Source organism: Lutjanus erythropterus, chromosome 13 (genome assembly GCF_056507025.1).
Source record: "Lutjanus erythropterus isolate fLutEry1 chromosome 13, fLutEry1.hap2, whole genome shotgun sequence".
Taxonomy (NCBI): domain Eukaryota; kingdom Metazoa; phylum Chordata; class Actinopteri; order Lutjaniformes; family Lutjanidae; genus Lutjanus; species Lutjanus erythropterus.
Genome location: NC_139329.1, coordinates 10,105,932 through 10,128,650, shown reverse-complemented (window position 1 = coordinate 10,128,650; position 22,719 = coordinate 10,105,932). Strand labels below are relative to the sequence as shown.

Genomic DNA, 22,719 nt, shown 5'->3' with positions numbered 1-22,719 from the left:
AGTCTCCTGTGTTGCGCACCACTGCTCCGACTCCCCCTCCCCTGCTCCTCCTCCTGCAGCACCACTAACTGAGCTGTAACGGGACACTTTGCGCTCACCAAACCTGCACCGGCTTCCATCTCTGTTATGTTCAGACTCTCTGAGCGCCGTCCACCGGCTGGGATGATGCGGACGCCGGAGAGGCATTCTTGCTATTATTCCAACATGCGGCGGTGGGAATGCTCGTTGACAGCCTGATTTGGTGTTGAAGGATCGGTGGGACTGCGAGGCGACAAAGGGATTTCATACCGAGCTGGTATGTCTGGAGATGAGTGCAGGGCTCAGGACGGTAAGCTGCGCTTCATAAGTTACACCGATGTTTGCGGGGTTTTTGTTTGCAGCTGGATATTTAGGCTACCTGAAGTTGTGATGCTGTCAGAAGACTTCAAATGAGGACTGCTGGTGTCCTTTCATCTCGTCAGCACTGCAACAGAGTGGAATGAGAAAATACTAATTAGTAGACCTGCAGGATAAAATATCCACACCCGTGTTCCCAAAATTAAACAAAATTAGTGCCATTTTGAAATTAATTGTAAGATAACAAATTCGTGTGCCGTAGCCTTCTGAAAAACCTTTGACTTTGTCTTAAGTCGTCCCATAATTTGTTTTTTCTTTGCATGCAATAACCTGAATACGATTTGGTTATGAGATCTTAATTAATCGCTCAATTTGACCAAGCTTAATTAAAAGTCTGTGCTTGATAAGGGCGCGAAATAGTTCTGGTATAACGCGTCTGTTCGTCTGCGTGTGTGTCCGTTTGTTTGTGTATGTGTACGTGTGTGTGTGTGCGCGCTTTTGCAAGTTGGAGAGAGAGGGCAAGTCGATCTATATGAGACGCAGGTCTTTCCACCAGCTCCTGGCAAATGCAGTCACAGTTGATTTGCCCATGAATATAATATAAGCTACCAGACAGAATACTGAATACAGTATAAGCCCATCAGAGAAAAAGTCCCATGTCTGTATAAACAAAGATAAATTAAGAAAAGTATTGATTTATTGATTCGTTCTTGTACATATCCATATCTTAAGTTAAAGACATACTATGCCACATTTTCCTAAAAACAAAAAACAAAAAAAAAAAACAAGGTATGACTGGTATAAACATAAAATCTTTCAGTCTTCTCTTATGACCCACTAGAAGTGTGTGGTGGTCTCTGTGTCTCTAGAGACCCTGCCCTCTGCTTTATTTCCTTTTTTTTTTCATCCATGTGCTGTGCTCAGGACACTTGTCCAACCAAAAACATCAGCATTTGAGATTCAAAAATTAATTGTCTTTTTTGTGTGATTTTGAAGAGCTGAGACAAATCCAACTCAATCTAACTTTAACCAGAGGTGGCAGATGCACACACATTCTTTTACTCAAGTGGAAGTACAGATTATTGTGTGAAAAAAAAGAAGCACTGGTTCAACTTCTTTCCTTAAGTAAAAGTGAAAAAGTGCAGACACTTTAGTGTATTCAGAGTATAAAACAGTAGCCCTCTGAAGGATGGCTGATTCTGTGCAGAACAGAACCTCACGTTTTCTTCATGGTCAAGTCTCCCCGTCTTGTCTGATTTATCTTGTTATGCCTGTTGTGCATGTTATATCTTGATGGATACACCAAGGAACAGGCTTTTCTATGTGTTATTTTCCCATCCATTTAGGTTGAAATTGGTCTTGATTTTGAGAAGGTGGCACACAATGATGCAAAATAAAAATCCATAACTCCACTCAAATGTTTTTTGAAAATGTAAGGACTACAAAGTACAGATATTTGTGTTAAAATGTTACAAAGTAAAAAGCTGTCAAAAAAATAAATACTCAAGTAAAGTACATAGACCTGAAATCGTCACTACTCTACTAATAACAAGTATTTGTACTTTGTCACTTTCCCTCCTCTGCCTTTAAATTTCATGTAAGTTTAAATTAGTTAAATATTACTTTGTATATCTTTATGGTAAATGTCAGCCTCCATGTGTCATTAAAGAGATAGACCAGATGATTTGAAATGGGATTGTGAGATACTTATCAATAGTCACTATCACCAATAGTGTATCACCTACAGTAGATGGCGAACGATTTGCCACCAGTTTGAAGAAGCAGAGAATTGTACCAGCTCAGAAACTACACAATGTACTGCTCTGGACAAGGTCAGCAGCAAAAGTTATTTTAGCTACTCAAATGTGCACTATATTAGGAATATTTTCTTTACTTTTCCATCAGACAGCCTTTTCTCATGGGAAACCGCCATTATATAAGCTAAATATCACTCTCATCAACCAAACTCCATAGGCGAAATCAATTATTTTACCTCACAGTGGATAGATTATTCTGTTCTACCACTGCCTCATTCTGTTATTTAGTTTGAGTTATTGTGACTTTTGAGTTTTAAAAAGATCATTCAGATTCAAGAATAGAATTACACAAACAAACTAAGAACAATGCAGCAGTAGACCAGCAACTCCTGTAAGGTAAAATTACTAATTTCACCTCTGGAGTTTGGTTGGTTGGTTTGAAGTGAGTGATATTCGCTTATATAACGGTGGTTTCACATCAGATGGCAAAGTGGTGAAAACATTCTTAATATAGCGTACACTTAAACTATTATTGATTGTGGACTATTTTTAAGTTACCAAGTTTTCCTCCTGATCCTGTCCATAGCAGTCCATTGCTTAGCTTCTGTGCTTGTGCCCCTCTCTGCTTCTCCAAACTCAAGATGTGCCGACCAGCATCTATTGTAGCTAATACACTATCTAATACAACCCCACTTCATGTAATTTGAACTATCCCTTTAATATCCGAATAGAAATAAACCAAGCTGAGTTTACGTTCCTCTTCCTCAGATATCCTTCCTCTTCTATCAGTCTTTTGTGTCCAGTGGCGGACCGAAAGAGGTCAAGCAAAGCTTCTTACACCAGTGTGCTGCTAAAAACACCTCCTTCAATTAACTTCCCACTAAGAAATACCAGGCACATCCATGGGGAATACAAATCGATTAATAAATAGTTTATCATGCTCTCCTCCCCCTGTGAGGTGGAAATGAAACACCAGCATCATGACAGAAGTGATTTATTAGTTCCTCTAGTACAGGATCCCGTCCTCCTGGATCTGAATTAGTGACGCATGTTGGAGCGATCCAATGCTTCAAACTGTCTGCACTGTCCAGTCACACATTCAATAAGCTTGTGGTTACTGAAGGTGGACACTAAGAAGAATCATCTTGGTATGTGAGAATAATCTGATTCTGTAGGCTGTCGTGAGTAAGATATGTAGCGCTACTGTACCTCTGACAAACCCACAGCCCCGTCAGACTGTAGGTCTGTATTAGTCTGTACAGGACAGCACACTGTGCTCACCATCAGGGTGGTGAGTCAGTAGTCAATGCGACAGATGAGTGATGCATGTCTGCAGAGACATTTGCACCTACACACGTGTTTAAAAATGGGTAGAAAAGTCTGAAATTACCTTCAGAGATTCCAGCATTCCTAAATTGCTGTAACCTGTGCATAAAATCTATTACAGCTTTATATTCACAACAAAAGCTGAAAGGAGAGAAGTGCAGGGCAGCCACCCAAACATAAGTCAGCTTTACTGTTAGTAGTGGAATATAAGAAGCAACAGAACAATGAGCCTCAACGGATAATTCCAGCCGTTTCAACCCGAGCCTTATTCTTTCATCATCTGCTGCCACCATACCGTTAAATACTAAAACCATTCTCACCCACTGCCTTTACACACTGACTTTTATCTTGAAAGGTTGTGGAGCTAGTTGAATGTGCTCCTATCTGTCACTGGTAAAAGGCAGAAAATCTATATATCAACTTAGACTACAAACTTAGATCATGTAATCATTAATAGGTAATAATATAAAGATACCTACAACTCAAAGTACAATAACACCACAATAAAAAGTTATTTCAATATTAAAAAAAAACAAAGAAAAATTAAGATGAGTTTGAGTGAACATCTTAGTATGTTCAAAAAAATCTAGTGACCAGAGGTAGTCTGGGAAAAAAAAGTCTGATAGTGTCAGAAATTTAGGATAATGTGACATGCTAAATGCTCTTGCTATAACTTACATCTACTAACCAACCAATCAGAATGTGGCTTGTGTCAATGGATAAAGACAGATCATATCAGTAAATGTTACAATGTATTATTATGTATCCTATTTTAGCATACTTAGCATACTATAAACATACTTAACATTACCGATAGCTCTCTTTAAAAAAAATTGTGTCCCAAGTTGGCCTCTTTTCCCTTCCCATAACTGGGTCCACATTCTCTTCTTCCTCTTCTTAGGATGTTGACTAAACATATAATTACCACTATTACAAGGGCTCAATTCTTTCTTAGCTTCATTGTTTACCACTACATTTGTGCAGATGGATAATACACTGTCATGATGTTTTCTTGTATATTGGCTTGTGTTGTAGCCTGGAATTCAGTTGATATGATTATTGTATAGTCTGCGTCAAACTACAACAAATTTAATGTTGGAACCAAATTTATTTGACCCATGTCACACATTGTGACTGTTAAAATGTTGCAGGTGCCATATTGTTTACTGGCAGCTGGTCTTCATGCATGTACTATAAGTAATCCTGTGATAGAAGAAAAGACAAACTGTAAGTTAGTCACAGTTAATGAATGGCAAATAAAATAGGACTCAGTTTGAAATTAATCACAACTATTTAAGGCTTTAATACACGACAAACCATTCTGGGCAACTGTAAGAACTAACAGTGCCAATAAGTTTCAGGGCAATTGTGTTGCCAAGAAAAACATTTTGGACCCTGTGTTTCAGTGTCTGTTGCTAGGATTGCTGCCCATCTACAACAGCCAATAACTCATTCAGAGTGTGAATAACACCACAGACCTGACTGTTCTTTTCTACTGTTATTCCCTGAATTTTCTAACACCCGTACTAAGTAAATCAGCCAGGCCGTCCTTGGATGTTGATTTGAGGGTGCATTCCTTTGCTATCCCTTCAAGTTGTGCACTGACCACAGTGACTGGCCATTTATAGCAGCAGAGCTGATGTGTCTGTCTGTCTTGTTTCTCACTGAAAGGAAGTGAAACAGGGGGTGGAGCCAAGAGCACTGCAGTCTCATTGAGGTGTGCTCTCTGCCTCTTTCTCACCGTTTTCTGTCTTCACACCATCTCTTACCTATTGTTTGCCCATTCTTGCTCTGTATTGTGAGATCTGCCTAATCTCACTCTGACATTTTCCTTCTATGTCCCTCTCTCTGCCAGTGCCTCCATGATGCCACCACATGTCTAGGCCCACCCTAATCCTGCTGCAGCGACACAGAGGATCACCCTCAGTCCCCGGACACCTCAGTGTTACACATTTGGCTCCTTGACTGATCCAGCTCATCCTCTGCAGCTATCAGCTATCTATTCAGGCTTTCCTTTTCCGGACACTCTCTCCAGACTGGGATTACCCACTGATCAGATGCTGAATCCTGATATGACAACTGACTCTGTTGTGGACCTCTGACGGAAATGTCAAAACTCACCCACATTCAAATGTGACAACAGGTTTCCTGCACTCCTTATTCCTCTCGTTTTTGCGTTTCTTCTCTGTTGGTTGGAAGCCAAAGCCATAGCTCGCTGAGAAAAACCTCCTTGTTATGAGGGGTTCTGAGGCTGTACCAGAGAAGTTTTTCTCGTGTGCAAGTTTTTACATAAGCTGTTGTAAACTGAGATACAGATTAGACTGCTGTGTCCTGAGACTGGAAAGTTGAGCCTGGTGCAAGCCATAGCCTTTTTCTGTCTTTAGTACCTGGTCTGAGCTGCCCAGTACGGAGCGGCATAATTTCCAGATGCTGCCATGCCCATCATCAGCAATGCCAACCATGACTTCAGCAATCTATCTGTCAGTGATGACAGCAGCCTTGATCGCATCTTCACAGAGATCCCCGAGACTGAGACCATCAAGGTATGAATAAGATTGTCACCAATCAAACATCAAATAAGTGATAAGTTGTTGACAACTAATTGTTCTTGCACATATTTCAGATGCTACTGCTCATGCATTGAATCTTTCTGTTGTTCATGGTGCAGGGGGTGCACTACCAGAGGGCTCAGTTCATCCGTCGTCCAGAGGACCTGGTGTCCATCGACCACGCCCTGCTGGCAGTGATCAATGTTGGGGGAAATCTCTACACTTTCCCCTGGAGCACCCTGGAGCAATTCCCTCTCACACGACTTGGACGCCTGTGTGGCTGCCGGTCACCTGAGGACATTGCCAGCGTCTGCGATGACTATGACGAAACCCGCAAGGAGTTCTTCTTCGACCGCTCACCATCCGCCTTCAGGGTCATCCTAAACTTCCTGGCTGCGGGGAAGCTGCGACTGCTGCGGGAGATGTGCGTTCTCTCCCTGCATGACGAGCTGACCTACTGGGGCGTTGAGATGGCGTACATGGAGCGCTGCTGTAAGAGGAAGATGTATACACGCATTGAGGAGGTGCACGAGCTGGAACGGCGTGAGGAGGAGCGCAGGCAGAGAAACGCCATGCAGCGTGTGACGGTGGAGGAGACAAGGTACCGGAAGATGATGAACTGGCTGAGAGATATGGTGGAGAATCCACAGTCTGGCTTACCAGGGAAGATCTTCGCATGCATGTCGGTCATCATGGTTGCGGTGACTGTTGTCAGCTTGTGTATCAGCACCATGCCAGACCTCAGAGAAGAAGAGGACAGGGTGAGTGACCCAGTTTGTTTGCATGTTGTATGTAGCTGTCAGCAGTACAGGGCGTAAGAGTAAGATGCTTGTCTGTCAGTGAGGTTTAGCATGAGTGGTGTGAATGATAACAGCTGTCTCTTCTTTCAGTTCTTCATTGCTTAAAGACAGTTATCAAGAAGTAACAGAGCTGCTCACAACTCAACATGACAAACTGGATGCTCATTTAGCCTCCAACACCATTTTTTTTTTACGTTGAATTTATCACTGTCTACAGTGTACCATGGTTTCTAAGTGAGAAAAAACAAGTGTGTGATACTGTTTTTACACCAAAATTCGTGCTTATATGTAGTTTTTGAAATGCTGCTCAATCACCCCACCAAAAATGCGTGATTGACCCTCCTTCCATTGCCAGTAGAGAAGTTTGCCTATCTATGTTTTTCCTGATGTGTGCTGGAAAGCCAATACTCAACTCATGGCTGTGCAGGAGAGCAGAGAGAAGGGCGTTTTTAAAAGTCTGTTCAACTCTGTGTACTTTTGTAGCTTCAAACTGAATTTCAGTGTTTTGAAGTGTAGTTTCTCTCCTACGTTTCCATTTGTACTTTCAGGCTTCTGCTTTATTTTGCTGTTTCATGTTCACTTTCAGCTGGATATCAATCATGTTAAGTTACTGCTGATGAAAACTCAGTATTTACTGATTTTGCTACTTCACAATGAAAGTTTTTAGATAACGCAATAACAGGGGACTTTTATTGTGAAGAATTTATAGGAAATTAAATGTTTATGCACCACTTCACTAAAGATGAGCAGTCGTCAGTTAAATGCTCACCTTAAAGCAGGTGTAAACTCTGCTGTGCTGGGCTGACAGAATCAAATCAAGTCAAGCCAAGCAGCACATTTGTATGAAAAAGGGCCAAAGGAGTTGGAGAAGTTATCGATGGAGGCAGCAAGCCTTCATTCCCTCAATTGAAAAGGGTTGAAAATAAGCATGTCCACCCAGTTGTCATGTTTACATAACTGCAGAGTCATTTGACGTGGGAATAAATGCCAACTATACCATTTCCCATTGAATATAAAAGCCAGATGTTAGTGGGTACTAATGGATTTTTTGTCTAGGGTAAAAGGGGCTTGAGAGTCTTGTTTTATTAATTTCAGATCAAGGCAGACACTGTGATGCTGCAAAAAGCTGGGCATCAAAATTCTCAAATATAAAAATTCTCTGTCGTCACACCCTCTTAAAGATCCCTGTGGGATGCTGCGGTTTGTGTGTGTTGGCCATGCATGTCCTGTGATCTGTGTCTACCCATAGCAGCGTGAGATAATGAAGCCAGAGCTGCTCACTGAGGCCTGTCCAGCTTCTGTCAGTAAACACTGGGGAATAATGAAATGGGCTTACTGTATCTCACACAAAAGACACGCACGCATACAAATGTGTGCATCAATAGACACACAGTCACACAAATTTGCACAAGTCAAAACACACATATATGTGCACTGACAGTCACATGCCTACACACAGTCACACACAGTCACATGCACATACAATAGTAATGAACTCATCCTCTGTAACCGATACGGCTCTCTTTGAATTTTGCACACATTTACTCCCGAGTCTTCTGTTCTCTTCTAACTGAATTTGTACTGCAGCGTATCCATGGCTCAGTTGCGATCAGTTGAACTTAAATAAGAAATAGTATGCATATATGCATGTACTTTGTGTGCAGAGACTAGCAGCTGCTGGAAAACTTCACACACCTGTTCAACAACTGCTGAAAAGTCGTGTACAGCACTGCCCCCATATCGATTTTTATACAAGCAGTCAGAGGCAGGATCAAGTGCAGGAGGGTGTGATGGCTGAGAATTTAGGAGGCAGAGGAGAGCGCAGGTTGTAGAATACTCGATGAGTTGTAAAAGCTGAAGATGATTTCAAGAGCCCTGCCAGGAGGAGTCCAGTAGTTGGTGACAGTCATAGGAACACAGATGGAGGAGCTTGGGCACAGGATTGGACAGGTTCCCTGGGTGTGATTCACTAAGAGCTGTAAACTTGCATGCCTGAGTGATGCCTTGATATGGATCTTTTATAGCATGTAGTGGGACGAATCAGCAAGAGTGAATCTATAGGAGAAAATGCACAGTGGAGTGAGATGCTGTTTCTGTGCAGTGGTAACAGTGCGGGTATTATACAATATGACCCCACACAATCTGCAACAGAAATTCTTTCAACTGGTGTAGTCTCAAATTTATACTAATTATACTATTGAAGAACTACAGAAATTTGTGATGCCACAGTTTCCCATTGCTGACATGCTAAAAAAAAGTATTTGTGTCTTTGTGTCTAATGTAGGGTTCATTACAAGGAGACTTAAACAGAAGGGATGGTCTCTACATCTTTAAGCAACATTATATCAGTTGCTTTGTACCAGACCTTGTAGCCAGTTCTTAAGCTTGTGGGAGATGCATGGAGAAGCACACTAAAAACAAACATATTTACACATCGTATGACCTCTAAAAACTGAAAAAAAAAACACTTCAGAGAAAGTCATACTGACTATCTGTACTGAATTTCCAAATAGTTTCCAAAGATGATGTCATGGGAATAATGCATATTAAAATGAAACATTTACAAACCTCTTCTGATTATTGATTTTTCATTGGTGGGCTATGAAATAACCTTAGCTGTAAAACTACAGGCATATTGTATATCACAGTAGCTATTATTAGTCCTGTCAATCATGGTAAAGCAGTGTCCAGATTAATACAGATTTTGTTAATAGCATTTACTTATCCTAAACTTAAAGTTCACCCCTTTTTTTTCTCACAAAATACCTGTACTAAAAGGGCATTTTTAAAGATATATCAACAATTTTCAGAACTTTCCCTGTTTCCTCTGTTAAATATGTTCATGCTGCAGTTTGTATGAGGCTGACCCACACTTTTGGGTAAAATACCTGAACTAATAAGGTTCACAACGAAAGAGTCAGCAGGGCTCACAAGCAGGAGGTATTCAGGCAGCAAATGCAGAGACACAGTACAAGTGTTGCTGAATACCAAGAGATTGTATTTCCTGATGTTTAGTGTCATGATTGCATTTTTGATGTAAACAGAAAATTGGGCTGGTAAATCTCTGTTAAACACAGTACCAGAGACAGTGAAGCTCCGTGGGAGAAATCAAGCTGTCTTAAGGGGCCACTGCACTCCTCAGGGGCTAGTTTACCTCCCCAGACACCTTGCACACACACACACACACACACACACACACACACACACACACACACACACACACACACACACACACACACACATATATTTCCTAGCACAAGAGTTTTGTGAAACTTTTTTACATGCCTTATGAGGACATTGTGACTTGCACACACACACACACACACACACACACACACACACATATATTTCCTAGCACAAGAGTTTTGTGAAACTTTTTTACTTGCCTTATGAGGACATTGTGAGTTGAAAGGACATCTTAGGTGCATGTTTTTTGCATGTGCCTGATTTTGTCTGACATTTCACTGCATTTTGAGGACACTGTGAATTGTAAGGACACCTTGCACACACACACACACACACACACACACACACACACACATATATTTCCTAGCACAAGAGTTTTGTGAAACTTTTTTACATGCCTTATGAGGACATTGTGACTTGCACACACACACACACACACACACACACACACACACACACACACACACATATATTTCCTAGCACAAGAGTTTTGTGAAACTTTTTTACTTGCCTTATGAGGACATTGTGAGTTGAAAGGACATCTTAGGTGCATGTTTTTTGCATGTGCCTGATTTTGTCTGACATTTCACTGCATTTTGAGGACACTGTGAATTGTAAGGACATCTGTGTATGATTGTATCTGCTATTTCAGTGCCTTGTGAGAATCTTGTTGCATTTAAGAACCTGTTAGGTGTGTCTGTTCATCCAAGCATCTCTTCACATGTCCAATGCTCATTCTTGGAAATAGGATGGCAGCTCCCTCCAAAAGCAAACAAGTCCATCTGCTGCTTTCATGTTTTTTGTCTCTGCACACTCCTGAGTTTCGAAATATTCTTATGTGTTCAGTGACTGAACTCCAAACGCAGTGTCCGGCTAGCCTGCCCAGGCAGGAGCAGCAGGACTCTTGTCATCTTTAATTCACATGGCCCTGCTGTTTGTCTCCATCTCCGGTCTGCTTTGTGCTGGAGTGGGCCAAAATTCCCTCGTCCACTCATTATTCATCCTGCTTCTCTGCCTGCCGTGGTTCGGGTTAGGAGTGTGAAAGGAGAGATAAAGTAAGTGGAAAATGGAGGAAGAGGACAAATAGAGGATATGTCTGAGGGAGTGGGACAATGAGAGACAGAGCAAAAGAATATGGTTTGGAGAGAAAATTAAAAAGGGTGGTCAAATGAGAGTGAGATTCTGGTGGGAAAAACACGAGCGATAAACAGTATTTAATTTTTCCACCTCCTGCTCCCCTCTGTCTATCTCTACAGCATGTAATGTGTGTCTGCCTGTCCTCAGTTGATCCCCTCTATCAAACAGTAAATCACTATGAACTAAATGCTTTGAGAAGGGCCTTTATCATACAGCTCAGTTTCAAGCTCACCGATAATAACCACTCCACCATTCCTCCACCCTGTGCTGTCGGTGTGTCTCTCCATTTTATAAGTGCTCTGCTCTTTATGTAAAACTCTCTGGAGCCACTATTATGCCTTAAAGCTGTGTACAATTGCAACATTTTGATGGGAAATGCAACCTCCCCAATGTATTTCAGAAATGCAAATGGATGCATCAAATATTGATATATGATCAGGGAGTCAATAAGATAAGACTTTTTAGACTCAGCTGATGGAAACCTGCCAGTGTTTCAAGTTAAAAGTTTTTATTTTATGAACATATGTCAATAGTTTGGACATGAACATGTTAAAGTATAGAAAATACTACTAATAATTAATACTAATACTAATTTGTCAGTCAGGTAATAGACTCATATAAACTCAGTCCCTTTCGATCATCACTTATGACCCACCAGAACTGGTGTCTGTATCTGCAGAGACCCTGCCTTCTTGCTGTATTTTTTTATTTTCTCATTATTTTGCTGTGCTCAGGATGCCTTACCAACCCAAAATGTCAGTGTTTGATGTCTTGGTAATGAGACTCAGCAATCAACTATCTTTCTGGTGAAAACAGCTCAGATAAATCTTACTGATTCTACTTTTAAGTCCACAGAAGTAGAAGATTTTTTATTTTAGAAAGTTTTAGCTTTCTTCCAGATCTCTTAATCTCCACCCACACCTCAGTTGTGTTCACCAAATCAAATAGATCTAATGTGGTGTAACCTGACAGCTATTTTCCTGGATTAAACATGAGGCCAGTCAGAGGGATGGTGGGATTAAGAATGAGGATGTCATCTTTTTACATATGTTAGCTACCTGGAAACTTTGTGAATGTAGAAATAATGACAGAAAAGTTGCACCAAGCATGGATGAGATTAACACATCAGTACAGGCTGTTAATATACCACATATACCAGGATGATTTCATCCCCAAGTCACCAAATGCTGACTTTTATTGTCATGGCCTGTGACAATTTATGCAGATGTGCAAGGTACATGTTAGTGAGAGTATAAGACCAACTGGGCGTTGACCCATGAGATGGAGGTTCGTCTCCCATGTGAAACTGAAATGTTATTAAAACTTTTAAGGTACATAGGGTTATTTACTACTACGTAGTACATCTTTACTGACTTTCGTCATGTGTTTTTCATCGTGTGACTTGTTTACATATGTAAATGTACATATTTTAACCCAAAATGTGGTTGTTTCCTAAACCTAACCAAGTAGTTTTGGTGCCTAAATCTACACAGACTAGGACTGTTTTGCAGTGTTAATCACATGTTGAGCACGCTTTCATACAGCCACAGAGGGGTACCTTGTCCTTTAGTATAAAATGTCAAAGGGGGGTGACAAAGCAGCAGTGGTAGATGAGAACATGTTGCATAAACAAATAATATAGGAATGAATATAAACACTATATCAGGCTTAGTGAACGTGAGCATGATACAAAATGTCAATCCAGACCAATTATCAGGATAGGTTAGGCAGTGATGGTCAGATTTTGCTTAGGTTTTAACTTAAGATAGAGTTTAGATTGAGAAGACAACATTAGGGTAAGCTTTTGATTATTATTTAATTGCCAGAAAATATTCCAGATGATCAACATTAAAGAAAGACGTATACAACTACCCACTGCTTTGATGAAGATGACCGTGCTTTCACTATCTCAATGTCAACCCAGACTAAACTCTTTCTGGTCATGGTTTATTAATGTAATCCTTCTGTAGCAGGTGCATGTATGTTGTCTTCACTTTTTTCTTCAACATCACACATTGCGGTGGCCGTATTCAGTAGTTCATATGATGAATTTCAATTGTGACTGCTGTCCTAACCCAGCACTGACCCCAGTAATCTCTGGCAGGATAGGAACAGACTGGGAACATTACAGTGGATGCAGTTTATGTCTCTCTCTCTGGAAAGCACCAGGCTCAGCACACATTGATAACCTGACTGAGTTTACATCTCATAGCTGTTCAAATGTCAAACATCCACCAAAGACACTGACTTTCTTTGCTTTTTTCTGAGCAAAACTTTTCTGGAAAGCAGCAACTTTCACTGCATTCATTTTCATTCATTTACCGCATATACATCAAAGTGTTTTACTCGCAGCGAGTGTCTTCCCAGATTCATGTCTTTAATATTCTCGCTGGGTGATGGAGTATTTTCAGACAGCCTCATCAGATTTGCTCTCCTTTTCCTAATTCAGTCGTACTCTGGCCTGGGGAGTAATTGAAGTGGCCGTTTTATGTCCTTAATGCCATAAATTGGAGTGGGATTTGCTGTTCAATAATTACGTCCCAGGGCATCAATCACAAGTATCTAGAGAGAGAGGGGGACAGAGAGAGAGACAGAAAGACAGCAGAGCAGCAGACAGCATGGCTTAAGCTTCAGACTGTGAGTTTTGACACGTTCTCTTATTGACTATCCACTTGTTCTCAAGCAGAGACATGTCAATAATCTTATTGAACCGTCAAACCTGTCTGGGCAAGTGATTATAGATGGGACAGATGGGTGTGTGATATCTCATTCTATTAAGAGACAAAAGAGAGACAGAGTGAGACAGAGATAATGTATGTTGTGACGTCTTAAGGGAAGATAAGGTAATGCTTTATACTAGAAGGGAGGGAGTGTGGGCCGCGGAGAAGGAGAGGAAGATAACAAGAGAACAGAGTTAGAGGGGAGGATGTAAACACTAAACCAGCATTGAAGCATCCTTTTTCTCCCTCACATTTCCTCCCACAGGAGCTGTTCAAAGTTTAAAGACTGTCTGAGACACTGCGATATTACCTGGACTCATAAGGACAAGGGGACACACATACAAGCAGAGCACACACACACACACACACACACACACACACACACCAGAGACATGCATATATATTCATGGCTTACTTTAGTGCATAGTAATAATTGAGCCTGTTCAGACCTGGTATTGACACGAGTCCGAGGTGATGCGACCACTCTAAGTATGTGAGTTCACACTTGGCATTGCAATGTGTCTCAAGCTGCGTCTCCAGTGACTCCTTGTGATCGTATTGCACTTCCCCACTCTGTATGCAAATGAACGCTGAGGCTGTGTGGTCAGTTCAATATCCATTACTGTTCATTTGAACATTCAATATGAAAATTAGGAGACTTTCCCATCAGGGACCCGGCCCTGGATCCGAGTACACTTGACTCCAAAGCCAAGTTCATTTGCTTAGTGTGAGCAGAGCACTGCCGACTGTACCAGGGCATAACTCGCTGATCCATTCACTTTAAAAGATGGGCTTGAGTACAGTTCATGTGCACTTGAATATTTTCCATATCAAGTGTGAAAACTAACTGTACCAAAATAGGGAAGTGGACTTTTGGGATCTTGTGATTGGCAGGCTTTTCTACACCATAGCAACAACATAAACAAATGTTGTGTAGGCGTTGATGCAACTAGGGTACTCAGATACAGAAAAACTCAATCATACCTAATATGAAAACACCTTAAGACAACTCATTCCTGTTTTTCTTAGTTCAATGCCACACTAAACTCCTCTGTCAGCCCACAATGAGCATCATGTTTTGTCTGTGCTATCAGCAGCCCAGCAGGAAAGCTCTGTGGTGTACTGGGATTTTATGACTTTAACATGTACATGTGTATGAAGTATGTACGGGAAGCATACTTTTACTTTGACTGGAAATCGAATGTTTTCACATCAGAGTCAGAGAGAGTAAAAGTGTGCGTCCTAGTACACCATGGAGTATCCATAAAACAACATAATGAATTATATTTAATGCTGAATTTACAATAAGGAACAAATACTTAAAAATTTGCTGCAGTCATTTCACTTCCTCACTTTGTATGCAAATAAATATGTTTGCAAAATACATTGTTTTTTCTAACCATAGGCTCAAAAGTAGAATCCATTAACATGGTGGGTCAAACAGGATGTTTATTTCACAAAGAGGGTGAAACTGGGTTCCACAAAGTTCAAGTCCTCTCTTGTCTCCGCTTCTCAACAACTCAAGTAGTCCATAAACTGAAGTGGGCATTGGAAAAATAGTTTCATAACATTTGCAGTCTCTTGGGAAGAACAAAATGTTAGTTAAAAAAAAAATACTTGTCAAAGAATCATAGATAACTGTTTTCAGTTCTTCTCTTGTGATCACAAAAATACATCTTTTTATTATCTGAATAAATAATGAATAAATAAAAGTTCAGAGGTTCTCTAATCATGAGGACAAAAGTTAGTCTAATTCTGTAATCTTGACAAGCTGCAAAAACTGCAAAAACAACTTGTGTTGTGGTTACAAAATCATCTTTTCATGATGAGTGGAAAACAAGGTTTGTTAAGTCAGGATCAAATAAAGTACATGCATGTCATCTGCAACTGTCGGCAGCACATGAACATCAGGAAAATGTAGGTGATTTGTGATGTGCATTTGCAGCAGGAGCTGAAGCAGATTTTAGAGATAGTATACTAGTGTAGCATACTACATTTTACATTATAAATGCTAATGCCATTCAGATAAAGTCAGTTTATCTACTAGTGTGTAATCACACTGAGTCTGTTAAAAGACCTTTCATTCTTGTCATGTTTAACAGAGCTGCAGTGATGGAATATGTATATTACACCCTGGAATAATAACTAATAACCAATCACTGTCAGGGAGTGTAATTTTCATACAACACAAAAGGTTATTCGTTGATAATATGATCACAATGTGTCCTTTCAGACCGGTAACCCCAATTTTCCAGGGTGTTTGGCTGGTAACTGGTTGATTCCATGAGGCCTGAAATGACTTCTGTCATTTCAGAAGCGTTTCAGCAGTGGAGCGTTTTGCCTGCCTGTTTGCTTGCTCAGAGTTTGTTGACTTGATCCTCTTTCCTCTTCCCTTTTTATAGCAATAAATAACTTATTTAAACCAAACTATTCAGAAAAATGAACCATTGAACAAACATCTGCCTCATAAGATCTCCCTAAAATGACAAAAAACATGTTAGCAAAAATGTATTTGATGTATTGTTTTATGTTTTAGTTTGGCCTGCGTCCTATTTTCCTAAATAGAGGGTGCAGGATTTATTGATAGAGATGTTGTGGACTCACTTTTGGGAAGGTGTCATGTTGTCCATGTTAATACACTATCTCGATGGCCTGAACTTGTTCACTTCCAGTACATACCTATCTTTCTTTGAGACATGCTGTACAGCTTTAAAATGATTGCTGCAGATCCCAGAGAGTTTTCTGAATTGCATTCAGGGCCATATGCAACATACAGTAATCTGATTGAACACAATACAAATGAAAACATAAGAAAATTGAATGATCAGGAAAGACTTTTGCTATGATAGATCTACTTGTCATATCGCCAACAGCCAGAAACCAAAAACTGAGTTTGTTCTCTTATCTGTCATTCTGCACCAATGTCCGCCTCCATTGAGAATAATTTTGAAAAGATCAAAGTGCTGGCTGTGATAAAATCTCGGAAGAATTTCCGGTTACGTCTCTGAACTGTGCAGAACTGCATTATGTGAATCAACAAAGCCAGCTTCCACATTCATTGTCTCTGAGGGGGAGTTGTGGTTTGGTATCCAACATTTTTAACTGTCTGAACTTGGAAGCATGAATGAATTTCTCAAAGCAACACAGCCAACAGTCTGATCAGCAAAAAAAAAAAAAAGAAAAGACAGGAAAGAAAGAAACTGTGAATTCTGTTTTAGCGTAATACAACTGTAGAACTTCCAAGCATATCATTTTATTTAAGGTCATTCATTCCCACAGCTGAGAAGTGAAACACATACTGTAACAGGAGACCATTTGTGGAATCGACAAATCATAAATATACACACTTTATCATTCAAGTTAAGTAAACTTACAATTTGTAGTATTAATTTTTCAGAACCACACCTCTCACCCAGTGTCAGCTGGGATAGGCTCCAGCTCCCTTCAACCCATCAGGGATAAGCAGTTATGGACAATAAATGAATGAATGAATGAATGAAATTTGAGAACACTCAAGATCTTATAAACAAGAATTCCTCTGACTTGAAGTCTTTTCACTTGAAATGGTGAGTTGAATGAATGTACTGTACGGAATTCAATCAACTCATAAATTTAGTTTCCAAAGAAGCCTGCATGCATCCCTACGTGCGTTGTGTCGAGTTAAAACTCTCCTAAGAACCTTCTTTTTTATAGTTTGAAGAAAACATATATGATGGAAACTTGTTGTGTGTTTCTAAAATGATTTAAGATAAGTTGCGGTTGCTTGTTTCATCATAATGAAACAACTCCAAAAAATATTAAGGTCAGTATTGAATTCTTAAAATTTGACTCGCTGGGAGGAGTTTCACATATTGTCTTTGTGACAATTCTGGGATAAAGTAGCTCCAGCAGAAGCAGCTGTAATTTCTTTATGTGAAATGACTGAGAAAATGTGACAGGAAATCAATTTTTTTATGCTGTTCATCAAAGTGATGTTTGCAATGTGACTGAAGAGACATAGCCTCATCTTACTGAACATGTTTTCTAGCTACAACTAAAATAATATTTAGTTAATGTGACTAGAAAAGTTTATTTGTTTTGAGTCCTCACTGAATTACTTCAACTTGTCTTTTCAAACTCAGTCAACTTAAAATTTAAGGCAGCTTGGACACTGACTTTTTTATTTTAAAACTAATTCATTTTTACAGTGTACAACTGTACAGCAGAGATACCATCTTTCTCAATCTTACACGCCCTCAAGCCATGGGAGAATCTGTAAATATGTTTATGCTAATTACAAGACTCCGTATAAGCACTGACACTATATGTGTGCAAATGTATATGCACTAATAATTAACATGCACATGTATTTTTTATGTGTTCATGTCTGCAGGCATGTATGCACTTTGTTTGACCGTATCAGTGTGGAGCAGATCCCATGCCTATTGCGGCCTATCTGCTTATGAGCTGTATTCCCTCTGTCTGATCTGCTGTGTGGCTGCCAAGTGGGATTATGGGAGAGAACAGCAAAGTATGAGGTGTTTATCCTGTCCGTGCCAGGATGGGATTGTACAGCGCAGCACAGCATAGATGAGTCCAGCACAATGCAGTGAGTGGAGGAGAGCCTCTTAGATCTGAATATGTTACTGCTGCATTTTGTTGCTGACAGTTAGCAATAAAATGTAAAATAGCAATTTCACAGCTGTGGACTTCAGCAGTTTAAACTGTGCCATTTTATGAGCTTGATAAATGAAAGATGTGACTCTTTAATCAAAATGGACAATTTAATCAAATATTGTTGATTTTTTTTAAAGTTATTCAGGATTTTTGGATGACTGTTAAAATTAAATATGCAACATTTTTTGTAAGTATATCATTCAAAGTTGGCCACTTCTCGTCAGCTCAACAAACGAGAGGGAGGGAGAGAGATAGGAACTGAATGAGGTGAGGGAGCAACATTAGAACAAAGTGGTAAATCAGTGAAATGATGCGTTATTCTCTGCTTCAGAGTAGTTACATTCTGAAGCACAAATAAACATGCTTTACAACGCTAGATTTTGTGTGAATGTAGCCAAAGCAATCCTCAGTCTGCTCTGCCTGTGTGTGTGTGTGTGTGTGTGTGTGTGTGTGTGTGTGTGTGTGTGTGTGTGTGTGTGTGTGTGTGTGTGTATTTATACCTCTTTCTGCAGCTCTCACAGACAGAGAGTAGAGGGAAGTGACAGAAAATGTGATAGTGTCCCAAGCTGAGAGGTACACACTACTGCCAAACAAAATGGGAATATATATATGTACACACACACACACACACACACACACACACACACACACACGCATATATAGGAACATGTTGCAAGGTGTATCTTTAACAAAGGTATTTAGCAAGGACACAACATTCCATAAATGTCAGGCACCCTTCATAGTTCTGGAGTACTGCCAAAAGGAGAACAAGATATTCATGGACATGAAAAAGTGTGTCCTTTAAAGGACTGAGGGCCAGAGGGCTGAAGCCTCCCCACATAAGATGCACCAGACCAAAACTAATTGTGTGGTTGTCAACAAGACAAGCCTTAAATTCAAAGTCCACCTCAAGGTCGTGGTCATCAAACAGCCATCAAAGTTATAAATACTAATGGAAAAGTTTTTTATGAAATGATTTACAGTCACTAGTCAATAACCATCATGTATACTGTAAATATAGCCTGGTCTCCTGATTTACTGGATGATGAAAAACACCTGAATGCACCATACAACAGCTGGACTTTGGGAAAGGATATATGGTTTGTGTCCTCCAGATTGTCTGCAGTTCTCGGCCTCTTGTTAAACCATTACATGGCATTTTGTCTCAAAATGCAGACACTGAAAAAAGAAGTATCTGACTTCTAACACATAACAAGCTAGTTCAGTATGTCTGTAGACACTGCTTCTTAAGGGCAGATGGGTGAAAAATTAATCAGCTAAAAAATTAACAAATTAGTCTTGGGGTGAATTATTTTCAGAGATGCTTCCATCTAGAAAGCACTTGTGCACACACACTTTTTCAGATAGTGTGTTAAATCTTTGATGCTCAAAATATCCAATCTGACTTTGAATCTCATGAATCAAAGCTCATTTTGTTGAAATTAAAAGATACAGAAATTTCATACCTGGATGATCATGTTTCATCTAAGTAAGGTGACCACCTCTAACAAGTTCGTTTATTTAAACAATAATTTGACTGTGACAAAACTGGAAATAATGAGACTCAAACTTAATGACCTGACAGATGTTATCTCAGTTCAGAGTGGCTGGGATCAAAATGTACTGTACATACAAATACAGCAGATATGTTTGTTTACTTGGGAAAAATAAATAAATAACCCGACAGAGCAAGACTACTAGTCCATGGTGCCAATTTGTGTGTCAAAGTTGACAAAAGTTTGTGTGGATTTAGTAGAGCAAATACTCAAAATACTGAATAATCACAGCATCCTTTAGAATTCATTGATTTCGTCACAAAACGGCTTTTGGAGAAAAGGAAGAAAAACTGCAACAACAAGGCAACAGACAATCTGGAAACCAACTGAGAAAACAGCTATATTCACTATTCTATATTCACTCAGACACTAACTGATGATCAGAAGCAGCTGTGGAGGCAGAGACAGATCAGGGCTGATTAATGATGAACCACAGGTCTGCTGGACTGGAGAGCACACTGAGGACGCCCACTGGACAGGTGAGGAAAGTTGTAGCCACATGTAGAGCCCTTATGGGTTGACGTCATGATTGCGTGGCAGTGTCAGCTGGAGGCAAAACAAAGGCAAATTTGGAAGCAAACACACAGTTGTGGGCCAAATAATAAAGTTAAAATCTCATCTCTCTGTGTTGGGTGCCAGAATCAACGTAGTAATGGCTCAGAATTAAAGTTTAATTGCATACCAGCTGCCACTGCAAGTCAAAAAAAGCAAAACGAAAAAGATAACTGTGGTTAAATGTGATAACACGAAAGCCAGAAGATGTTTGCAAGCCATGACAAGATCAGCTCATATAATGTCAACAAAGGAAATATGATCACACCTGTTTTCACTATTAGACAGAAAATTACAACCAATCACCTTCTGAATTCAAGTTTCTCAAATAAAACTCACCAAAATCATCTTGTCCAGTTTTTCCACTGTTCCAACAGTTTCCAACTCTACTTTGGTCAAAATAAATGTTTAATTTGGTACATTAGATGTTGAAGTAGTCTGGCTCTACAGGCTGCCTTCCTCTCACTCATCCTCATGACTAAGTGCACCACACTGTAGCCTAATGCGCCGACCCTAACCCAACTGGCAATGGAATCAGCCAATTGTTTATATTCGCCAACCCTTTGGCAATTGTCTGCCAAACTGGTCCGACATCAACTTTTTCACCTAACAGTCGTGGTCCTGAGGAGTGGGTGACCGTACATATTTAGAAGAAGTTGTATTTTCCTCAGCCATTGTTAAGAAACAAGTCAACAAAACTTGCTAGGTAGTGTTAGCCAATGTGTTTAAGGAATTGTTTTGCCTCCACCTAAGCCATGCCCACAAAAAAGTTATTATATTTACTCACAGAAAGGGGCCTATACATAGGTGCCACATTGGTATCTACGTCAATGGAGTACATTGCTGCCATTTTGGCCTGTAAACACATACAAGTAGGCAGAGCTCCAGGTTTCTCTGGATAAAAAGTAATCAACAAAAAAGTCAAAAGGTCAAAAAGTCAAAGTCAAGTCAAAAAGTCAGCAACAGGCAGATCCAGTCAACATGGTGTCTACATATATGTGTCTGTGTAAAAGAAGAACTGAGGGTGGAGAAAGATGGAGGGGAAAAGCAGACAGGCAATACACGAAACACACACTTGCAGACACAGCAGGAGCTTTAATGCCTCGAGGTTATGTACTGAGCAGTAGGTGCCCACCCCTTTAAGGCTGACCTCTCTGGTCACTTCTGCCCAAAGCTTCCCACAAATCACCCCTCTTCACACTGCAGCTCCTCGCACCCTTTGCACAGTGCCTCTGCATTCTAGCATGCACCTGACAAAGTGTGTGTGTTTTAATCTGATTTTCTGATATGCTTATTGATGCAACAAATTGATGAGACACTTCACTGTGTCGCATGAAAAATGAAAAAATAAATAAATAAACATAAAAAATAGTCAGTATATTGCTTGCACAGCACTGTAATAATAATAGCAGTCTTGGTGTGTGTGTTTGCGTGTGTATACTCAAATCACTGCTGAAATGTACACATAGCATTTTGAATTTGATGAGACACTAAAGCACTTAAGAATATTGGACAAGAATATTGGATGAGAAACTAACAACACTGAATTGCTTTTACAACATTTTGTAGAGAGACCTGGAGGCTTCATTTGAATTGTACAGCATGTGTGTAGTTTGTGTGATTGTATGTGTTTGCTCCTTTATGTTATTCTGTTTTGAGGTTTTTAATAATGGATCCTCATCCTATATTCCATGAAACAACCCTGGAAGAGAGACTCTAACAAACTGGAAAGCAAAAACATCATTTGTGGTTTATGTCTCACTCTGACTTTTCGTGTGTGTGTGTGTGTGTGTGTGTGTGTGTGTGTGTGTGTGTGTGTGTGTGTGTGTGTGTGTGTGCACGCGCTGCATACTGACAGATGGAGAATAGTGACTTATGGGGTATGAAGGGAACCCCATGGTTCAGATGTCACCTCATCTCTTCCTCAACAACAGCTCTTGTAATCCCTTTGTCTTCTATCTCTCTACTCTGCATAACCACCTACTCCCCCTACATCTTTTCTCATCTTTCCTTTGTTCTATCGGCCCATCCATCCTCTCCACCTTCCCTCTTTCATTTCTCTCCATTAGTGTTGTGTTTGTCCATGAACAAGCTGTTGGTTTTTGTCAGTGGTCGGACACTTGGCAGCCTGTACAGCAGCTTCA

The 22,719-nt window shown here is 40.1% G+C and overlaps 1 protein-coding gene across 1 annotated transcript in view; it reads left to right on the top strand.

The window, feature by feature from the left end:
- The first annotated feature begins 295 nt into the window (after window positions 1-295).
- kcng4a (potassium voltage-gated channel, subfamily G, member 4a) overlaps window positions 296-22,719 on the top strand; it is a 34,083-nt gene continuing 11,659 nt past the window's right edge. The window contains exons 1-3 of the mRNA XM_084734014.1: window positions 296-328; window positions 5,275-5,962; window positions 6,088-6,729. Of these exons, the coding sequence (XP_084590140.1) occupies window positions 5,855-5,962; window positions 6,088-6,729 (750 nt within the window). The 5' untranslated portion in view covers window positions 296-328; window positions 5,275-5,854. The remainder of the gene's footprint in view (window positions 329-5,274; window positions 5,963-6,087; window positions 6,730-22,719) is intronic.